The sequence below is a fragment of the Pristiophorus japonicus genome, unplaced genomic scaffold (genome assembly GCF_044704955.1).
Source record: "Pristiophorus japonicus isolate sPriJap1 unplaced genomic scaffold, sPriJap1.hap1 HAP1_SCAFFOLD_565, whole genome shotgun sequence".
In the NCBI taxonomy this organism is placed as follows: domain Eukaryota; kingdom Metazoa; phylum Chordata; class Chondrichthyes; family Pristiophoridae; genus Pristiophorus; species Pristiophorus japonicus.
The window spans coordinates 79,350-102,362 of record NW_027254473.1 but is presented as its reverse complement, the minus strand read 5'-3'; the positions used below and the strand labels follow the sequence as shown (position 1 = coordinate 102,362).

At 51.0% G+C, this 23,013-nt stretch overlaps 1 protein-coding gene across 2 annotated transcripts in view; it reads right to left on the bottom strand.

Moving 5' to 3' along the window:
* LOC139254647 (myc-associated zinc finger protein-like) overlaps positions 1–7,387 on the bottom strand; it is a 40,282-nt gene extending 32,895 nt beyond the window's left edge. For both annotated transcript variants that reach the window (XM_070873768.1, XM_070873767.1), the window contains exons 1-2: positions 7,115–7,387; positions 2,800–3,545 (exon numbers count right to left, since the gene is read on the bottom strand). In XM_070873768.1, the coding sequence (XP_070729869.1) occupies positions 2,800–3,545; positions 7,115–7,147 (779 nt within the window). In that variant the 5' untranslated portion in view covers positions 7,148–7,387. The remainder of the gene's footprint in view (positions 1–2,799; positions 3,546–7,114) is intronic.
* Between the last annotated feature and the right edge of the window lie 15,626 nt (positions 7,388–23,013).

The window sequence follows — 23,013 nt, the reverse complement described above, 5'->3', positions numbered from 1 at the left end:
AGGGCCCAGCGGCAGGCAGCACAGTCCAACCCACACAGATCACAGATTGATAGATTTTTAACCATTTTAAAGGGAATTAAGGGTTACGGGGAGCGGGCGGGTAAGTGGAGCTGAGTCCACGGCTAGATCAGCCATGATCTTTTTGAATGGCGGAGCAGGCTCGAGGGGCTAGATGGCCTACTCCTGTTCCTAATTCTTATGTTCTTATGTTCACACTGCAATATGTGCGCACACTAAGTCTGTGCAACAGAGCTGGTCTCCAGTCGCCTTGGTTAATCCCTGCTACTGGACCAAGACCTAGCTCTGTCCATGTGGTGGCTGGTGTGCAATGGCCACCACACGTTAAAAAAATCCATGCACAGGCATCTTCCACCCTTCAAGATTTCGTTCGGGACCTGGAATATTAGGTCCTTCATTGAAACACCTGTGAACTTTTTGACATGGAAGCAAGTCATCCTCAATTCGAGGGACTGCCAATGATGATGATGATGATAACTCTATAACTAAGAACTTGGAAGAAGGGACTGAGTGTAACGGAGCCCAGTTTGCTGACGATACAAAGATGGGAGGAAAAGCAATGTGTGAGGAGGACACAAAAAATCTGCAAAAGGACACAGACAGGCTCAGTGAGTGGGCAAACATTTGTCAGATGGAGTATAATGTTAGAAAGTGTGAGGTCATGCAGTTTGGCAGAAAAAAATCAAAGAGCAAGTTATTATTTAAATGGAGAAAGATTGCAAAGTGCTGCAGTTCAGCGGGACCTGGGGGTACTTGTGCATGAAACACAAAATGATAGTATGCAGGTACAGCAAGTGATCAGGAAGGCCAATGGTATCTTGGCCTTTATTGCAAAGGGGATAAAAGCAGGGAAGTCTTGCTCCAGTTATACAGGGTATTGGTGAGGCCACACCTGGAATACTGCGTGCAGTTTTGGTCTCCGTATTTACGAAAGGATACACTTGCTTTGGAGGCAGTTCAGAGAAGGTTCACTCGGTTGATTCCGGGGATGAGGGGGTTGACTTATGAGGTAAGGTTGAGGAGGTTGGGCCTCTACTCATTGGAGTTCAGAAGAATGAGAGGTGATCTTATGGAAACGTATCAGATTATGAGGGGGCTCGACAAGGTGGATGCAGAGAGGATGTTCCCACTGATGGGGGAGACTAGAACTAGGGGGCATGGTCTTAGAATAAGGGGCCGCCCATTTAAAACTGAGATGAGGAGAAATTTCTTCTCTCGGAGGGTTGTAATTCTGTGGAATTTGCTGCCTCAGAGAGCTGTGGAAGCTGGGACATTGAATATATTTAAGACAGAAATAGACAATTTCTTAACCGATAAGGAGATAAGGGGTTATGGGGAGCGGGCGGGGAAGTGGAGCTGAGTCCATGATCGGATCAGCCATGATCTTATTGATTGGCGGAGCAGGCTCGAGGGGCCGTATGGCCTACTCCTGCTCATATTTCTTATGGTCCATGTCTCTGAGCCGTACAGGAGGGCGGGTATCACTACATAGAAACATAGAAAATAGGTGAAGGAGTAGGCCAATCGGCCCTTCGAGCCTGCACCACCATTCAATATGATCATGGCTGATCACACAACTTCAGTACCCCATTCCTGCTTTCTCTCCATACCCCTTAATCGCTTTAGCCGTAAGGGCCACATCTAACTCCCTTTTGAATATATCTTAACAAACTGGCCTCAACAACTTTCTGTGGTAGAGAATGCCACAGGTTCACCACTCTCTTTCTCCTCATCTCGGTCCTAAATGGCTTCCCCTTATCCTTAGACAGTGATTCCTGGTTCTGGACGTCCCAAACATCGGAAACATTCTTCCTGCATCTAACCTGTCCAATCCCATCAGAATTTTATATGTTTCTATGAGATCCCCTCTCATAAAGAAGCCCAGTCGATCCAGTCTTTAGAAACATAGAAAATAGGTGCAGGAGCAGGCCATTCGGCCCTTCTAGCCTACACCGCCATTCAATGAGTTCATGGCTGAACATGCAACTTCAGTACCCCATTCCTGCTTTCTCACCATAACCCTTGATTCCCCTAGTAGTAAGGACTTCATCTAACTCCTTTTTGAATATATTCAGTGAACTGGCCTCAACAACTTTCTGTGGTAGAGAATTCCACAGGTTCACCACTCTCTGGGTGAAGAAATTCCTCCTCATCTCGGTCCTAAATGGCTTACCCCTTATCCTTAGACTGTGACCCCTGGTTCTGGACTTCACCAACATTGGGAACATTCTTCCTGCATCTAACCTGTCTAACCCCATCAGAATTTTAAATGTTTCTATGAGGTCCCCTCTCATTCTTCTGAACTCCAGTGAATACAAGCCCAGTTGATCCAGTCTTTCTTGATAGGTCAGTCCCGCCATCCCGGGAATCAGTCTGGTGAACCTTCGCTGCACTCCCTCAATAGCAAGAATGTCCTTCCTCAGATTAGGAGGCCAAAACTGAACACAATACTCCAGGTGTGGCCTCACCAAGGCCCTGTACAACTGTAGCAACACCTCCCTGCTCCTGTACTCAAATCCCCTCGCTATGAAGGCCAACATGCCATTTGCCTTCTTCACCGCCTGCTGTACCTGCATGCCAACCTTCAATGATTGATGTACCATGACACCCAGGTCTCGCTGCACCTCCCCTTTTCCTAATCTGCCGCCATTCAGATAATATTCTGCCTTCGTGTTTTTGCCACCTGTAGACCATGGCTCACCAATACCCTGTATAACTATAAGAAGAGGCCCTGTGCGATCGATCGGGAGCTGGCCCGGTCTGGTCCGGCCGGCCGCTTACCTGGAGAAGCCCTTCCCACAATGGCTGCAGATGTAGGGCTTGTTGATGCCCCCCTCGTGTGAGCGCACGTGGTAGCTCATGCGGTCCTTGCGCTTGAAACGCTGCTGACAGACGGGACACTCAAAGGGCTTCTCGTCGGAGTGCGAGAGCTTGTGTCGGTTGAGATGGTAGACGTCGCGAAAGGCCTTTCCGCACAGCTCACAGCTGTGGTTCTTGCGGACCCGTCGGGCGGGCGAGGGGGAGGGCGCTAGGCCGCTGCCTGGGCCCGGGGGCAGGGGCAGGGGCTCGGCGGCCCCCAGCGGGCCCATGACTCCTCCTCCCCCTCCTCCCACCCCCACCGCAGCCATCGTCATGCTCAGCAGCGCGATGGGCACCATGGTGGGGGGGTTGGGGCCGGCGCAGGCGGTCGCTGTGGTGGTGATGGTGCCGCTGCCACCTGTGGACGGTTGCCCCCGGTCGCCCGCCCCCGAGTGGGTGCCCTGATGCCGCCGCAGGTTGTAGTTGTTCTTGAACTCCTTGGAGCAGAGGCGGCAGACGAAGGGACCCTTGTTGCGGGGTTTGCTCTTGTAGGGCTCCGGGCCGGCACGGGGCTGGGGCGGCGGGTTCTTGGGCCGCTCCGCACCCAGTGGGCTCTCCGTCGGCCCGGGGGCCGAGAGCGGGCGGGCGGCTTCCTGAGACACGGAGGCCGCGGTCAGCATGGGCAGGAGGTCGGCCTGGACACCTGGAGTCTGGTCAGCACCGGCCGTCTGCAGAGGGAAGGGGGGAGAGAGAGACAGGGGTTAGTGTCGTCTGTCCCCAGAATCCACAAATAATACCCCGAAAATGCCCGCATAATCCACATATAAATTCCATATAATCCCCACAAATAATCCCATTATAATCCACAAATATACACATCATCCCCATATAATGCCCACATAGTAATGTCCATATAATCCCCAAATAATCCTCATCTAACGATTACATAATCCTCATATATTGTCCGCATAATCCACATATTATGTCCACACAATCCTCATAGATCATCAGCACAGGCAGTTCCTCGAAGCGAGGATGACTTGTTATAATCTACCAAAATTCCCTGGACTCTGGGGAGGTACCAGCGGATTGGAAAGCAGCTAATGTAACGCCTCTGTTTAAAAAAGGGGGCAGACAAAAGGCAGGTAACTATAGGTCGGTTAGTTTAACATCTGTAGTGGGGAAAATGCTTGAAACTATCATTAAGGAAGAAATAGCGGGACATCTAGATAGGAATAGTGCAATCAAGCAGACGGAACATGGATTCCTGAAGGGGAAATCATGTTTAACTAATTTACTGGAATTCTTTGAGGATATAACGAGCATGGTGGATAGAGGTGTACCGATGGATATGGTGTATTTAGATTTCCAAAAGGCATTCAATAAGGTGCCACACAAAAGGTTACTGCAGAAGATAAAGGTACGCGGAGTCAGAGGAAATGTATTAGCATGGATAGAGAATTGGCTGGCTAACAGAAAGCAGAGAGTCGGGATAAATGGGTTCTTTTCGGGTTGGAAATCGGTGGTTAGTGGTGTGCCACAGGGATCGGTGCTGGGACCACAACTGTTTACAATATACATTGATGACCTGGAAGAGGGGACAGAGTGTAGTGTAACAAAATTTGCAGATGACTCAAAGATTAGTGGGAAACCGGGTTGTGTAGAGGACACAGAGAGGCTGCAAAGAGATTTAGATAGGTTAAGCGAATGGGCTAAGGTTTGGCAGATGGAATACAATGTCGGAAAGTGTGAGGTCATCCACCTTGGGGGAAAAAACAGTAAAAGGGAATATTATTTGAATGGGGAGAAATTACAACATGCTGAGGTGCAGAGGGACCTGGGGTTCTTGTGCATGAAACAATCCCAAAAGTTAGTTTGCAGGTGCAGCAGGTAATCTGGAAGGCGAATGGAATGTTGGCCTTCATTGCGAGAGGGATGGAGTACAAAAGCAGGGAGGTCCTGCTGCAACTGTACAGGGTATTGGTGAGGCCGCACCTGGAGTACTGCGTGCAGTTTTGGTCACCTTACTTAAGGAAGGATATACTAGCTTTGGAGGGGGTACAGAGACGATTCACTAGGCTGATTCCATAAATGAGGGGGTTACCTTATGATGACAGACTGAGTAGACTGGGTCTTTACTCGTTGGAGTTCAGAAGGATGAGGGGTGATCTTATAGAAACATTTAAAATAATGAAAGGGATAGACAAGATAGAGGCAGAGAGGTTGTTCCCACTGGTCGGGGAGACTAGAACTAGGGGGCACAGCCTCAAAATACGGGGGAGCCAATTTAAAACCGAGTTGAGAAGGAATTTCTTCTCCCAGAGGGTTGTGAATCTGTGGAATTCTCTGCCCAAGGAAGCAGTTGAGGCTAGCTCATTGAATGTATTCAAGTCACAGATAGATAGATTTTTAACCAATAAGGGAATTAAGGGTTACGGGGAGCGGGCGGGTAAGTGGAGCTGAGTCCACGGCCAGATCAGCCATGATCTTGTTGAATGGCGGAGCAGGCTCGAGGGGCTAGATGGCCTACTCCTGTTCCTAATTCTTATGTTTCCACGCCAAAAAAGGATGAGTTCCCAGGTGTTTTAATGAAGGACCGAATATTCCAGATCCCGAACTACATCCTGAAGGGTGGAAGATGCCCGTGCGTGCGTGGACCCAGCCACAACACGGGCTTGACAGAGCTAGGTCTTGGTCCAGTGGCAAGGATTACCCAAGACGAGTGGAGACCAGCTCTGCTGCTCGGACCGAGTGCGCGCACATATCGCACAGTGTGGGCTGGCCCGTGCCTCTCCTGGGCCCCGGTCACTTCCTTCTACATACTCTTGCCGCTCCTTCGCCCCTCCTGCCCGCACTGCAATCAACGACCTGACTTTGCAGCCGTCGCCCTCGTGCAGTGGCAGACCGCCGCACGCTGCTCCCTCTGATGGCCCCGGCCCGCTGATGGTCTTCCACCGATTGCCAGGCCGGGCCACCGAACGCTGCTCCCTCTAATGCAGCCTTTCAATCACCTCTTCAATTCAGTAACGTGGCCTTTCGATGGCGGTGCATTTACCCAGCATAGTCCACATAACCCCATAATCCCCTACAACGCCCCGCCCCCAATCCCAGAGGCTCCACCCCTCCGTCCAACGCCCCGCCCCAATCCCAGAGGCTCCACCCCTCCGTCCAACGCCCCGCCCCAATCCCAGAGGCTCCACCCCTCCGTCCAACGCCCCGCCCCAATCCCAGAGGCTCCACCCCTCCGTCCAACGCCCCGCCCCAATCCCAGAGGCTCCACCCCTCCGTCCAACGCCCCGCCCCAATCCCAGAGGCTCCACCCCTCCGTCCAACGCCCCGCCCCAATCCCAGAGGCTCCACCCCTCCGTCCAATGCTCCGCCCCAATCCCAGAGGCTACGGACCATTGTCCAATGCTCCTCCCAACTCCGCCAAAGGTCCTGCCCCATTGTGTATTGCTCCGCCCACACCCCAGAAGCCCCGCCTCCATTGTCCAATGCCCCTCCCACTCCAAGGCCCCACCCCATTGTCCAAGGCTCCACCTACTCCTCAGATGCCCCTCCCCCATTGTCCCAATGCTCCTCCCCCAATCCGAGGCCCCGCCCCCCATTTCCCCCTCTGACGCCCCGCCCCCATTGTCCCAATGCTCCTCCCCAATCCGAGGCCCCGCCCCCCATTGTCCCAATGTTCCTCCCCAATTCGAGGCCCCGCCCCCATTGTCCCAATGCTCCTCCCCCAAACCGAGGTCCCACCCCCCAGTCCCCTCTGATGCCCCGCCCCCCATTGTCCAAATGCTCCTCCCCCAAACTGAGGCCCCGCCCCCCACTGATGCCCCGCCCCCCATTGTCCCAACGCTCCTCCCCCAAACCGAGGCCCCGCCCCCCACTGTCCCCTCTGATGCCCCGCCCCCCATTGTCCCAATGCTCCTCCCCAATCCCAGAGGCCCCACCCCCCACTGCCCCCTCTGATGCCCGCCCCCTATTGTCCCAATGCTCCTCCCCCAATCCCAGAGGCCCCGCCTCCCCATTGTCCAATGCTCCATGATGCCCTGCCCCCCATTGTCCCAATGCTCCTCCCCAATCCCAGAGGCCCCACCCCCCACTGATGCCCCGCCCCTATTGTCCCAATGCTCCTCCCCCAATCCCAGAGGCCCCGCCTCCCCATTGTCCAATGCTCCATGATGCCCCGCCCCCCATTGCCCCCCTCTGATGCCCCGCCCCCCATTGTTGCCCCCCCCACACACACGAAGCCCCGCCCCCCGGCGAGGAGGGGAGAAGGTCCCCGGATGTTTCCCCTCACCTGGAAGATGAAGCTGCTCCAAGTGGCGTCCATGGCGGCGGGTCCGGGGCTGGCGGGCTCTCCCTCGCTCCCTTCCCCCTGGGCCCTGGGCCTCGGGCCTCAGGCTTCTCCTTCCCTCGGGGAGGTGGGCCTCTCCCTCTCCTTCAGTGCGCGGGCGGGGGGGGGGGCGCCGCCGGGCTCTTTATTTACAAACAGCGGCCGGGCCTCGGCGACATGGCGGGCGGGCGGCGGGCTGACCCGCTGAACCCTGACCCCCCTGACCCCGCCTACCCCTCCTCCCGCCGCGCGCCGCTCCGGGCCCCGCCCCCTTCCCTGCCGGACCGCACCATAGGACGCCGGATGGGGGGGGGAGCTACATTATACAACCCACTCAAAACACACACCGCGACCCCGCCCGAACACACCCGCCGCCCGGAGCCCGGCTATTCCTCATAGAATGCGGGGCAGGAAAGGCCAGCGGCCCGCGGAATGTCCCCACTGCCCTCAACAAAATGTAATTAAACAGTTCCACCCCCCCCGCGGGAAACCCGCCACTTGGACTCGCCCAGCCGCCGGACCGAACCATCGCCTCCCCCGGCAGGGGGGGGGGGGAACACTCCAACAGAATCCCGGATTAAATCCCACAGGGAGCCCGGAGAGATGGGGTTGGGTTTTATAATACAGATTAAAAATTCCGCAGTGTGTGTCCGTCAAAGTCTAGAGGGGGGGGGGGGGAGAACAAAATAATAATCCAGTCAGCACCCCCCCCCCACCGCGGGGAGCAGTGGAACATTCCGGTCCAAACCGGCGCAACCGAAAAAAATTCAAAAAAAACCCCCCGCCAATTCCAACGGTTCGGTGCTGAGGCCAAGTGAGTGGGGGAGGGGCGGGGAGGGGCAGTACTGAGGGAGTGCCGCACTGTCGGAGGGGCAGTACTGAGGGAGTGCCGCACTGTCGGAGGGGCAGTACTGAGGGAGTGCCGCACTGTCGGAGGGGCAGTACTGAGAGAGCCCCGCACTGTCGGAGGGGCAGTACTGAGGGAGCCCCGCACTGTCGGAGGGGCAGTACTGAGGGAGCCCCGCACTGTCGGAGGGGCAGTACTGAGGGAGCGCCGCACTGTCGGAGGGGCAGTACTGAGGGAGCCCCGCACTGTCGGAGGGGCAGTACTGAGGGAGTGCCGCACTGTCGGAGGGGCAGTACTGAGGGAGCGCCGCACTGTCGGAGGGGCAGTACTGAGGGAGTGCCGCACTGTCGGAGGGGCAGTACTGAGGGAGTGTCGCACTGTCGGAGGGGCAGTACTGAGGGAGTGCCGCACTGTCGGAGGGGCAGTACTGAGGGAGTGCCGGAGTTCATTGGATATATACAAGAGGGAGTTAGATGTGGCCCTTACGGCTAAAGGGATCAAGGGGTATGGAGAGAAAGCAGGAAAGGGGTACTGAGGGAATGATCAGCCATGATCTTATTGAATGGTGGTGCAGGCTCGAGGGGCCGAATGGCCGACTCCTGCACCTATTTTCTCTGCTTCTATGTTTTCTATGTTTCAACCTACTCAACCTTTCTCTACACATTGGAATTCAGAAGAATGAGAGGTGATCTTATGGAAACGTATCAGATTATGAGGGGGCTCGACAAGGTGGATGCAGAGAGGATGTTCCCACTGATGGGGGAGACTAGAACTCGGGGGCATGGTCTTAGAATAAGGGGCCGCCCATTTAAAACTGAGATGAGGAGGAATTTCTTCTCTCAGAGGGTTGTAAATCTGTGGAATTCTCTGCCCCAGAGAGCTGTGGAGGCTGGGACATTGAATATATTTAAGGTGGAGATAGACAGATTTTTGGGCGATAAGGGAGTGAAGGGTTATGGGGAGCAGGCGGGGAAGTGGAGCTGAGTCCATGATCGGATCAACCATGATCGTATTGAATGGCGGAGCAGGCTCGAGGGGCCGAATGGCCGACTCCTGCTCCTATTTCTTATGTTCTAAGACAACACTTTCAGCTGAGGAATCAAACTCGTGAACCTTCTCTCAGCCTCCATTGCAAGTATATCCTTCCTTAAATAAGGAGACCAAAACTGTACGCAGTACTCCAAGGAAACAACAACAACTTGTATTTGTATAGCGCCGTTAACGTAGTGAAACATCCCAAAAAGCTTCACAAGAGTGTTATGAGATAAAAATTTGACACCGAGCCACGTAAATAGAAATTAGTGCAGGGGCTTGGTCAAAGAGGTAGGTTTTAAGGAGCATCTTGAAGGAGGAACGAGAAGTAGAGAGGCGGAGAGGTTTAGACAGGGAGTTCCAGAGCTTGGGGCCCAGGCAACAGAAGGCACGGCCACCAATGGTGGAGCGATTACAATCAGGGATGATCAGGAGGGCAGAATTCGAGGAGCACAGAAATCTCGGAGAAGTGCAGGGGGGGTGGGGAGGCTGTGGGACTGGAGGAGGTTGCAGAGATAGGGAGGGGCGAGGCCAAGGGGGGGGGGGGAATTTGAAAATATGGATGAGAATTTTGAAATTGAGACGTTGCTTAACCGGAAGCCAATGTAGGTCAGTGAGCACAGGGGGTGATGGGTGAGCAGGACTCGGTGCGAGTTAGGACACTGGGACAGCCGAATTTTGGATCACCTCTAGCTTACGTCAGGTAGAATGTGGGAGGCCAGCCAGGAATGCGTTGGAATAGTCAAGTCTGGAGGTAACAAAGGCACGGATGAGGGTTTCAGTAGCGGATGAGCTGAGGCAGGGGCAGAGACGGGCGATGTCACGGAGGTGGAAATAGGTGGTCTTAGTTATGGTGAGGATATGTGACCGGAAGCACATTTCAGGGTCAAATATGACACCAACGTTGTGAATAGTCTGGTTCAGCCTCAGACGGAAGTTGGGGCGAGGGAACAGATATTGTGAGTGGGACCGAAAACAATGGCTTCGGTCTTCCCAATATTCAATAGGAGAAAATTTCTGCTCATCCAGAAGTGGATGTCGGACAAACAGTCTGACAATTTAGAGACTGGGGTGCAACGGACACCACACGTTAAATAAAATCCACGCACAGGCATCTTCCACCTTTCAACATTTAGTTTGAGACCTGGAATTTTGGGTCCTTCATTGAAACACCTGTGAACGTTTTGACGTGGAAGCAAGTCATCCTCAATTCGAGGGACTGCCTATAATGATGATGAGACTGTGGAGGAGTCGAGAGAAGTGGGGGAGAGGTAGAGCTGGGTGTCATCAGCGAACATGTGGAAACTGACTCCGTGTTTCCGGATGATGTCACCGAGGGGCAACATGTAGATGAGAAATAGGAGGGGGCCAAGGATAGATCCTTGGGGGACACCAGAGGTAACGATGCGGGGGGTGGGAAGAGAAGCCTTTGCAGGTGATTCTCGGGCTACGATTAGATAGACAAGAATGGAACCAGGCGAGTGCAGTCCCACCCAGCTGGACGATGGAGGAGAGGTATTGGAGGAGGATGGAGTGGTCAACCGTGTCAAAGGCTGCAGACAGGTCAAGAAGGATGAGATGGGATGGTTTGCCTTTATCACAGTCATGAAAGATGTCATTTGTGACTTTGATGAGAGCCGTTTCAGTACTGTGGCAGGGACGGAAATCAGATTGGAGGGGTTCAATCATGTGTAAGATTTCTAAATCTCTGGCGTTAAATTTGACAGAGACAATTCTTCTAAAACAATTGGGACAGTTTATTAAAACATGCACATCCACCTTAGTTACAACAGATACAATGAGGTTATAATAAAGAGTGATATATGTTACTTCCCTTTGGCTGGCTGGTTCAGGAGAGAGAGAAAAGTATTTGGCTGAGTTCTTTTAAATCTCTCAAACCCATTGTCCCTCCAAAAGCCTCAGGATTGGACCTTGGTTCCAGGGCACTTCCTTATTGGCTCTCCTCACTCATGTGGCTGTCTGGCCTAGCTTGGCCATCTCTCGATTAATTTAAATGGCTTTCCAAAACACAAAACCCATGCGGCAGCTCTGTGGGCTTCCATTTTGTTTCAACACAAACAGGTCTTTCCGTATAATCTACACTTTTAACATTGATACATATACAGAATCAATTTTAATCATTAATAAACACTTTTATTCTTACAAACTCCTTGAGGGGGAAATATCCGTATTGACCCCTCGTATGGTTTATCTCCTCAGGGTTCACATATTGAGAGGGAAAGAGAGAAAGGTGGATGGCCTGACTTGGTCCCCAACTCGGATGGTGTAGGCCACTAGGAGATTTATTATAGTTCATTAATATCTCCAGCGGAGACTCCCCTTCCCGTATCTTCAGTGCACCGTCGCTTCTCGAAGCACATTGATAATTGATGATGTTCCTGAGTCAAGCTGCAGCTCCCGCTTTTCCATCTTCCCTTGGCTTCGGTCGTGGTCGGTATCGTCCTGACAACTGTGAGGATCCGTAACATGGTCTGTGGGGTAACAAGATCAGTGCAATATTTACTCTTTGGCAGTTTTTAACTGATTAATGTGAAACCACTTCTTGTACTTAACACCCCTTTTCCCCGGTAACTGAATCAGATAAACCGCGGGGTTCAATCGGTCTATAATCTTATGCGGTCCCCACCACCTAGGCTCAAAGGCAGCTTCTTTTTCCCATAATTTGGAATCATTACCGAGTCTCCCCTTTAATCTATTGGCGATGTCGAGGGTCGAGAAGTACTTGGAACCAGCAGGAATTTGAGATAATATGGTAAGAGTTTCTCTTACTGCTGGTGAGCAGGCTGGTGTTACAGAATTTAACTTTCTGTAATCAATAATCAGTCACCATCTGCTATCAGGCTTTTTAACCGGCCATGTGGGTGAATTGGTCGTGAAAGTGCCTGTCCTAAGAACATCCTGCTCGACTAGGGATTTTATGGTGTCTTGGATGTAAGGGTGACTCTCCCTTGGGGTGGGGTACTGTTTAGTCAATGAGTGGGAGGGTCCCTCAATAGATTCCTCGCCTGCCATTTATGCACATGGTGTTTCTAAATTAGTTTTGCCACAGCTTCATTTTCGCTCCCTGGAGCATCATACTCCCATGGCTTTTTAATAGCAAAAACTGAGTGAGCATCTGAAATTTCTCTCACTCCTGCCTTATCTCCCAATCCCATCCAAACACAGTCCTGATTATAATCTATCACCGCGCCATTCTGATCCAACACATCAGTCCCTAAAATTCCCCTTCCGTCGGGGGTGGTCATCAGCATCGGTGCTGGGATCTTACAGGTGAGGCCTCCCAACTGAAGTTCAGTGGCCTTCCCTGTATACGCGATGGTTGTACCACCGTTAAACTCTTTAAGGGTCATATAACCCTTGCCCACCGCTGCATGGCGTTCAGGGTATGGGGTGTGGATGATGGTAACGGCTGAACTGTCATCGATAAGCATAATCTGTTGCCTGCCCCCTTTTAAGACAACAAGGACTACTGGTCTCCCGCTACCATCAAATGGGAACCCCACTTCCGACCAATCTTTGGGGGCCGAACCCAGTCATAGGGTTGATCCTGGAATGGGGTCTCTCTAATGAGTGTGCATCACCGATTGCGTGCACGGTAAATGATTTTGCATCCTCCCCGTGGCAATTTGGGTTTGTATGAGGGTTATCAATTGATCCAATCGCTGATCTGTCCCAGAGGGCTTGGATTCATCCCTCAGGAGGTATCTGCGTTGCAACATGGTTCGGTGCTGGTCTGGATCTGCTGCAGTCTTTTGCTCAGTGGCCTACCTTCTTACAATTAAAGCACTGTCTCTCAAGATCCCTCCACCATTTGCAGTGGGAGGTGACTTCCCCTTTAACTGGTCTTTTACCATCTCCCAGGCTATTTGAGTGTCGGTCTCTATCTGTCCACTGATTGGTGGGCCTCATGGCTATTCCCAGGGTGGTTTTAACTAAAGGGTGGAGTTGGGTCAGGAACAGCGATTTAAACTGTTCCTGATTCTTTCCTACTGTAGCATGTGTGGGTGCCTGGTTCTGCATATGTTGATAGATATCTTACAGGCGATTACTGAAGGCTCCAGGGGTCTCTTCTGGGCACTGCTTGGTCTGATTAAGCAGATCCACTAAATTTAAGTTTTGGATCCCTAAATGGTTTAGGATCCCGGTCACGAGTGCATCGGCCGCTGCGGCAGGCCGTAGGACTGCGTCTGGCAGATTATCTTGTAGGGAAGTGGAACAGGCCAAGAGGAGGACTCGTGTTAAGTCTCTCTCTTCCAACTCGGGGTGACTCCTCCTGAAATTTACCCACCTCCTATTAACTTCCAGTGGGTCGTACCCATCATTAATGGGCCCCAACTCGTGGCTACACACTATGGAGTCAGCACCAGATATGGGCCGTGAGTCAGTATGGTTACTGGTGATGTGGCCGTGCGCATTACATCGTGAAGAAGTGGTTATTACGGCTACGATTGGCTCTTGTGACTCCAAGGTATCCCATTCTACACCACTCTCCTGGGATTATACTGACTGCCTTCCTCTTCCCAATCGGTCCCCCTTCTGCTGTCTCTGTTATGGCTCCACGTGTTACTGCGGATACCAGGGCCCGCTGTTCCCCTAACTTACTTTTTAGCTTTGCTATTTCTAGTTGGCACTGGGAGTGATCTGCCTCCCTATGTGGCTTCTTAATTGTAAATAGTTGAGGCCGCAGCACGATCCCTGCGGCACCCCACTAGTTACAGTTTGCCAACTGGAAAATGACCCATTTATCCTGACTCTGTTTTCTGTTAGTTAGCCTATCCTCTGTCCATGCTCATGTTATCTCCAACCCCGTGAGCTTTTATCTTGTGCAGTAACCTTTTATGTGACACCTTATCGAATGCCTTTTGGAAATCCAAATACACCACATCTACTGGTTCCCCTTTATCCACACTGTGAGTTACATCCCCAAAGAACTGCAATAAATTTGTCAAACATGATTTCCCTTTCATAAAACTATGCTGACTTGGCTTGATTGTATTATGATTTTCTAAATGGCTTGCTACTACTTCCTTAATAATGGATTCCAGCATTTTCCCCAACGATAGGTGTTAGACTAACTGGCCTATAGTTTCCTGCTTTCTGTCTCCCTCTTTTCTTGAATGGGGTGTTACACTTGCGGTTTTCCAATCTGCTGGGACTGTTGCAGAATCTGGGGAATTTTGGAAGATTACAACCAATGCATCCACTACCTCTGCAGCCACTTCTTTTAAGACTAAGATGCAGGCCGTCAGGTCCAGGAGACTTGTCAGCCTTTCGTTGCATTAGTTTGCCTAATACTTTTTCTTTAGTGATAGTGACTCTTTTCATTCCTCCCTCCCAATAGCCCCTGCATTTTCTACTATTATTTACTACTATTACTTTTAGTGTCTTCTACTGTGAAGACCGATACAAAATATTTGCTCAAAGTCTCTGCCATTTCCTTGTTTCCCATTATTAATTCCCAGTCTCATCCTCCAAGGGACCAATGTTTACTTTTTATATACTCGTAGAAGCTCTTACTGGCTGTTTTTATATTTCTTGCTAGTTTACTGAATCTTTTTTCTTCCTCTTTATTTTTTTTGAGTTATCCTTTGTTCGTTTCTAAAAATTTCCCAATCCTCTGGTCTGCCACTATTCTTCGCAACATTGTATGCCTTTGTTTTCAATTTGATAACATCCTTAACTTCCTTAGTTAGCCACGGATGGTTCATCCTTCTCACTGGAATATATCTCAAGAATTATGAAATATCTCCTTAAATGTCTAACCTTTTAATCTATTTTCCCAGTCCACTTTAGCCAACTCTGTCTTCATATCTAATTGCCTTTATTTAGGTTTAAAACACTACTTTCAGGCCCAAGTTTCTCACCCTCAAACTGAATTTGAAATTCTACCATGCTATGATGACTCATCCCAAGAGGATGCTTCACTGCGAGATCATTAATTAATCCTGTCTCATTACACATTACCAGATCTAAAATAGTCTGCACCCTGGTTGGTTCCGCAACTGTTCAAGGAAGCCATCACAAATACGCTCGATGAACTCTTCCTCAAGGCCACCTTTGCCAATTTGATTTGTCCAAACAATATAAAGATTAAAATTGCCCATGATTATAGCAGTATCTTTCTTACAAGCCTCCATTATTTCTTGATTTATGCTCTGTCCTACAGTGTAGCTACTGTTAGGGGGCCTATAGACCACGCCCACCAGTGACTTCTTCCCCTTATTATTTCTTATCTCCACCCAAACTGATTCTACATCCTGATCTTCTGAGCCAATATCATTTCTGACTACTGCACTGATCCCATCCTTTGTTAACAGAGCTACCCCACCTCCTGTTCCTTTCTGCCTATTCTTCTGAATTGTCAAGTATCCCTGAATATTCAGTTCCCAGTCTTGGTCACCTTGCAACCACGTCTCCGTAATGGACATCAGATACTACCCATTTATTTCTATTTGTGCCATCAACTCATTTATCTTGTTACGAATGCTGCCTGCTTTCAGATAAAGAGCTTTTAATTTTGTCTTTTTACCACTTTTCCCTACTCTGACCCCACTTTCTGGTACTCGCTGTCTCTTCCTGTCACACTCTGGTTATCATTATGCATATCGCTACTCTGCACTATTGCCATGTCCTTTATCTTTAACTTTCTAAATTTCCCCAATTAGAATTGGTTTCCCACATTTAGAATTGGTTTCACAGAAATCTATAGCGCAGAAGGAGGCCATTTCGGCCCATCATGTCCGCACTGGCCGACAAAGAGCCGCAAGGCCTTAGTCAGCAGCCCTGAAGGTTACATATAAACCTATGAACAATGAACAAATGCGGAAAGGTAAAGAGCACTCAGCCCAACCAGTCATCATAGGCAGTCCCTCGGAATGGAGGAAGACTCGTTTCCACTTCCAAAGTGAGTTCTTTGATGATGGCTGAACAGTCCAATACGAGAGCTACAGACCCTGTCACAGGTATGACAGACATTCATCGAGGGAGGGGGTCGGTGGGGCTGGTTTGCCTCCTGTTCCTTCTGCTGCTTGCCCTTGGCCTCTTCACGTTCTTTGCGTTGAGACTCGAAGAGCTCAACACCCTCCCGGATGCACTAATGGTGGTCTTCGGCCAGGATCTCCCAGGTGTCAGTGATGATGTCGCACTTTACCAGGGAGGCTTTGAGGGTGTCCTTATAACGTTTCCGCTGTCCTCCTTTCACTCGTTTACCACAAAGGAGCTCTGCATAAAGCATTTGCTTCAGGAGTTTCGTTCTTGGCATGCGAACTATGTGGCCTGCCCAGCGAAGCTGATCAAGTGTGGTCAGTGCTTCAATACTGGGGATGTTAGTCTGGTCGAGGACACTGATGTTGGTGCGCCTGTCCTCCCAGGAGATTTGCAGGATCTTGTGGAGACATCGTTGGTGATATATCTCCAGTGACTTGAGGTGCCTTCTATACATTGTCCATGACTCGGATCTATACAGGAGGGTGGGTATTACTACAGCCCTGTAGACCATGAGCGTGGTGGTAGATTTGAGGGCCTGGTCTTCAAACACTCTTTTCCTCAGACGGCCGAAGGCTGCACCGGTGTTGAATCGCTGCATCAATGCCTGCCTTTGTTGATAAGAGGCTCCCGAGGTTTGGGAAATGGTCCACGGTGTCCAGGGCTGTGCCGTGGATCTTGATGATTGGAGGACAGTGCTGTGGTGACAGGCTGGTGGAGGATCTTTGTCTTACGGATGTTAAGTGTAAGGCCCATGCTTTCATATGCCTCAGTGAATACATTGACTATATCCTGGAGTTCAGCCTCTGAAGTTGGAGTGATCCTGGACCTGGCCTGGAGGCGGCCTAGGTTAAACAGCTTCCCACTGGTTCTGTAGTTTAGTTCCACTCCAGTGGGGAGCTTGTTGATTGCAAGGTGGAGCATGGCAGCAAGGAAGATTGAGAAGAGGGTTGGAGCGATGACGCAGCCCTATTTGACCCCGGTCCGAGCGTGAATTGGATCTGTGATGGATCCGTTGGTAAGGATCACGGCCTGCATGTCATCGTGAAGCAGGCGAAGGATTTAGGGGCATCCGAAACGGAGGAGGACGCTCCATGGACCCTCACGGTTGACAGTGTCAAAGGCCTTTGTAAGATCGAAAAAGGCCATGTATAAGGGATGGTGCTGCTCCCTGCATTTTTCCTGCAGCTGTCACGCTGCAAAGATCATGTCTGTTGTGCCCGTAGGGGACGAAATCCACACGGTGATTCCGGGAGGAGCTCCTCGGCCACAGGGAGAAATGGATTGAGGAGAACTCGAGCGACAACTTTCCCAGTGGTTGATAGCAGGGAGATTCCCCTGTGGTTGTCGCAGTCGGACTTGTCCCCTTTTTAAAAAATGGACACGATCACTGCATCTCTGAGATCCCCCGCCATGCTCTCCTCCCTCCAGAGGAGAGAGATGAGGTCATGTATCCGCGCCAACAGCACCTCTCCGCCATACTTTAGCGCCTCAGCAGAGATTCCATCCGCACCCGTAGCCTGGTTATTCTTCAGCTGTTTTATGGCTTTGCCTACCTCGTGCAACGTTGGAGTTTCACTGAGTTGGTGGTGGGTCGCATGCTGCGGGATCGAGTCGAGAACACTCGAGTCAAAGGCAGAGTCTTGATTGAGGAGATCTTCAAAGTGCTCCTTCCATCGGGCCCTGAAAGCCTCGGTGTCCTTGATGAGTGTTTCCCCGTTCTTGGCCAGGAGTGGGGTGGGGCCTTGACTGCAGTGAAGAATCCTCGCATATAGAAAATAGGTGCAGGAGCAGACCATTCGGCTGTTTGAGCCTGCACCGCCATTCAATGAGTTCATGGCTGAACATGCAACTTCAGTACCCCATTCCTGCTTTCTCGCCATACCCCTTGATCCCCCTAGTAGTAAGGACTACATCTAACTCCTTTTTGAATATATTTAGTGAATTGGCCTCAACAACTTTCTGTGGTAGAGAATTCCACAGGTTCACCACTCTCTGGGTGAAGAAGTTTCTCCTCATCTCGGTCCTAAATGGCTTACCCCTTATCCTTAGACTGTGACCCCTGATTCTGGACTTCCCCAACATTGGGAACATTCTTCCTGCATCTAACCTGTCTAAACCTGTCAGAATTTTAAATGTTTCTATGAGATCCCCTCTCATTCTTCTGAACTCCAGTGAATACAAGCCCAGTTGATCCAGTGTTTCTTGATATGTCAGTCCCACCATCACGGGAATCAGTCTGGTGAATCTTCGCTGCACTCCCTCAATAGCAAGAATGTCCTTCCTCAGGTTAGGAGACCAAAACTGTACACAATACTCCAGGTGTGGCCTCACCAAGGCCCTGTACAACTGTAGCAACACCTCCCTGCCCCTGTACTCAAATCCCCTCGCTATGAAAGCCAACATGCCATTTGCTTTCTTAACCGCCTGCTGTACCTGCATGCCAACCTTCAATGACTGATGTACCATGACACCCAGGTCTCGTTGCACCTTCCCTTTTCCTAATCTGTCACCATTCAGATAATAGTCCGTCTCTCTGTTTTTACCACCAAAGTGGATAACCTCACATTTATCCACATTATACTTCATCTGCCATGCATTTGCCCACTCACCTAACCTATCCAAGTCACTCTGCAGCCTCATAGCATCCTCCTCGCAGCTCACACTGTCATCCGCAAATTGGGAGATACATTTAATCCCCTCGTCTAAATCATTAATGTACAGTGTAAACAGCTGGGGCCCCAGCACAGAACCTTGCGGTACCCCACTTGTCACTGCCTGCCATTCTGAAAAGTACCCATTTACTACTCCTCTTTGCTTCCTGTCTGCCAACCAGTTCTCAATCCACATCAGCACACTACCCCCAATCCCATGTGCTTTAACTTTGCACATTAATCTCTTGTGTGGGACCTTGTCGAAAGCCTTCTGAAAGTCCAAATACACCACATCAACTGGTTCTCCCTTGTCCACTCTACGTGGCTGTCGGCCAGTTGTTGTATCTCTTGTGCTTTTTCTATCCACCTTCTGTTCTTTAGGTCCCGGGTTTTTTGTTGGACCTGAGCCTTGAGCTGTCTGTAACGTTGTTTTGCAGCTCCTGAATTGGGTTGTTGCTTGAAGCTCAGAAATGCTTTGCGCTTGCGATCTATTAGTTCTTCGATCTCCTGATCATTTTCATCAAACCAGTCTTGATGTTTTCTGGTTGAGTGACCAAGTGTCTCTTCACAGGCACTGGTTATAGAGGCCTGGAGGGCAGACAAGCACTGTGGGCATTCAGCATCTCAGGGTCATTAAGGCACGCCAGATTGGCTGTGAGGCGCTGGCTGTATAGGGCTCTCTTAGCTGGGTCTCTAAGTGCCCCGGTATTATCTTTTTTGTGACACTGCTTCTGCTGTCCCCTCTGCTTTGGGGCAATGTTATTGTTGATGATGGATCGGATTAGGCGGTAGTCCGTCCAGCAGTCGTCAGCTCCTGTCATGGTACGGGTGATGCACACATGCTTGCGATCCCTGGCTCGGACGATGACATAGTCAAGCAGGTGCCAGTGTTTGGAGCGAGGGTGTTGCCACAATGCCTTGTATTTGTGCCTCTGGCAGAACAGGGTGTTAGTGATGAGGAGTTCAGGAGTAGGGTACCGCTGGAGTTGGCTTTCCCTACCCCCTCTCTGCCAATCACACCTCCCCAGAGGGCTGTGTCTTCCACCCCACACAACTGCGACACCCCTCACAGTGAAACATTCGACACTCCGGAGGCATGTGATCTCCTGGGCAAGGCAAATACCTGATAAAAACCCAGGCCAATTGGGGAAAAAAATCTGGGAAAAATCCTCTCCGACCCATCCATGCTATTGAAACTTAGTCCAGGAGATCACCCTGGCCCTATTCGATTCCCTATAGTACTTACCATCGTATCTGTGCCAGCCAACAAGAGGTTATCCAGTCTAATCCCACTTACCAGCTCTAGGTCCATAATCCTGCAGGTTACAGCACTTCAAGTGCCCATCCAAGCACCTTTTAAATGTAGTGAGGGTTTCTGCCTCTACCACCTTTCCAGGCAGTGAGTTCCAGACCCTGGCAACCTGAGCCTGGGGGAGGAAGAGAGACAGCTTGGAGGGGGAAAGAGAGAGAGAGAGAGAGAGACAGTTTCGGGGGGGGTGGGGGGAAGAGAGAGCGAGAGAGAGACAGCTTGGGAAGGGGGGCAGGGAAGAGAGAGAGCCGGGGGTGGGGGGGATTGGAGGGGAGAGAAGGAACCCAAGGAAGGCCTTTGCTGCCTTCTGGGGAGCTCTGTCCTCTGTCGCTTCAGGAAGTCAAAGTGGATCAAGTTACAATTTGCAGAGTCAGTGAGATCTTGGGATGGGCGGTTCCAGTGACACATTCCTGTGAAACTTCAGGGTGTGGCTTATCCTCCGAGGTGACCAATCAGAGTCAAAGGGTGGAACATGGCGGCCATTTTGACAGTACAAATAAACGCGTCCGTCTATAAAACACGCCCGGCAGCGTGACCGCCCCTTTTTTATGTTTCAGTTCGACCCAGCTTCACCCCCACTTAGAATTGGTTTCCCCCAGCTTCAACCCCATTTAGAATTGGTTTACCCCAGCTTCACCCCTGTCATGTATCTCACCATGCTATACATGACTGTAACCTTACCACCAGGGGTGCACTTGTAGGAGACACTCCATACCTGTCTCACTGTGGTATATAGATAGGTCTCAGCAAGTGCACCACTGGAGAGCTGGAATTAAAGGTGCAGGTCCTGAGTGACCTTGACTTCAGCCTGTGTCTCGTGTAAGTCAGTACATTCGAGTCAGGACTTAACAACCCCCATTTAGAATTGGTTTCCCCCAGCTTCACCCCCATTTAAAAGTGGTTTCCCCCAGCTTCACCCCCCCCCATTTAGAAGTGGTTTCCCCCAGCTTCACCCCCATTTAAAAGTGGTTTCCCCCAGCTTCACCCCCCCATTTAGAAGTGGTTTACCCCAGCTTCACCCCCATTTAAAAGTTGTTTCCCCCAGCTTCACCCCCCACCCCCATTTAGAAGTGGTTTCACCCCATTTAGAAGTGGTTTCACCCCATTTAGAAGTGGTTTCCCTCCAGCTTCACCCCCATTTAGAAGTGGTTTCCCCCAGCTTCACCCCCATTTAGAAGTGGTTTCCCCCAGCTTCACCCCATTTAGAAGTGGTTTCCCCCAGCTTCACCCCCATTTAGAAGTGGTTTCCCCCAGCTTCACCCCCATTTAGAAGTGGTTTCACCCCCATTTAGAAGTGGTTTACCCCAGCTTCACCCCCATTTAGAAGTGGTTTACCCCAGCTTCACCCCCATTTAAAAGTGGTTTCCCCCAGCTTCACCCCCATTTAGAAGTGGTTTCCCCCAGCTTCACCCCCATTTAAAAGTGGTTTCCCCCAGCTTCACCCCCCCCATTTAGAAGTGGTTTCCCCCAGCTTCACCCCCATTTAAAAGTGGTTTCCCCCAGCTTCACCCCCCCATTTAGAAGTGGTTTCCCCCAGCTTCACCCCCATTTAAAAGTGGTTTCCCCCAGCTTCACCCCCATTTAGAAGTGGTTTACCCCAGCTTCACCCCCATTTAAAAGTTGTTTCCCCCAGCTTCACCCCCCACCCCCATTTAGAAGCGGTTTCACCCCATTTAGAAGTGGTTTCACCCCATTTAGAAGTGGTTTCCCTCCAGCTTCACCCCCATTTAGAAGTGGTTTCACCCCCATTTAGAAGTGGTTTACCCCAGCTTCACCCCCATTTAGAAGTGGTTTACCCCAGCTTCACCCCCATTTAAAAGTGGTTTACCCCAGCTTCACCCCCATTTAAAAGTGGTTTCCCCCAGCTTCACCCCCATTTAGAAGTGGTTTCCCCCAGCTTCACCCCCACCCCCATTTAGAAGTGGTTTCCCCCAGCTTCACCCCCATTTAGAAGTGGTTTCCCCCAGCTTCACCCCCCACCCCCATTTAGAAGTGGTTTCACCCCATTTAGAAGTGGTTTCCCTCCAGCTTCACCCCATTTAGAAGTGGTTTCCCCCAGCTTCACCCCCATTTAGAAGTGGTTTCCCCCAGCTTCACCCCCCACCCCCATTTAGAAGTGGTTTCACCCCATTTAGAAGTGGTTTCCCTCCAGCTTCACCCCATTTAGAAGTGGTTTCCCCCAGCTTCACCCCCATTTAGAAGTGGTTTCCCCCCCCCCACCCCCATTTAGAAGTGGTTCCTCTCCATTTCCAATTGGTTTCGCCCCATTTCTCACCACCCCCACCTTGTAGAAATGGTTTCCTCCAGTTTCCACCCATTCACAAGTGGTGTCGCCTCTGTGACCCCGAGCGCCGGTCGCTGATTGGCTCCGGCAGTTCAGTATTCGGGTCAGGGGGGGGGGTTGGATTTCCGGCCACGGCCGCCATTTTGGACGCCTCCCCGCACCCCGCAACTGAAGAAAGAAGAAGAAAGCGGAGGTCAGTGGCGCCAGTGCTGAGCGGGTTGGGACAGGGAGAGAGGGAGAGAGGGAGGGAGAGGGGCCGGCCGTGCAAAGGTCAGGCTCAGAGAAGGGAAAAATAAACAAAAACACCGGGGCCGACCTTGTCGTGGGCCCTCACCACAAGCGGAGGGGGGAAGGGGGAAGGGGAGAGGGTGGCGGACCACCGGAAGTGGGAGTATCGGGAAGGGGGAGCGTTGAGGGAGGCGGACCACCGGAAGTGGGGCCCAGGGAGCGGAGCGGCGGGAGGCGGAGGTTCGGGTCCGGCGCCGGGAGAGAAAAAAGGTAAAAGTCTGATAATTAATCAGTGATTATCGGGGTAATCAATCACTGATTATAGGGGTAATCAATCAGTGATTATAGGGGTAATCAATCAGTGATTATAGGGGTAATTAATCACTGATTATAGGGGTAATCAATCAGTGATTATAGGGGTAATCAATCAGTGATTATAGGGGTAATCAATCACTGATTATAGGGGTAATCAATCAGTGATTATAGGGGTAATCAATCAGTGAT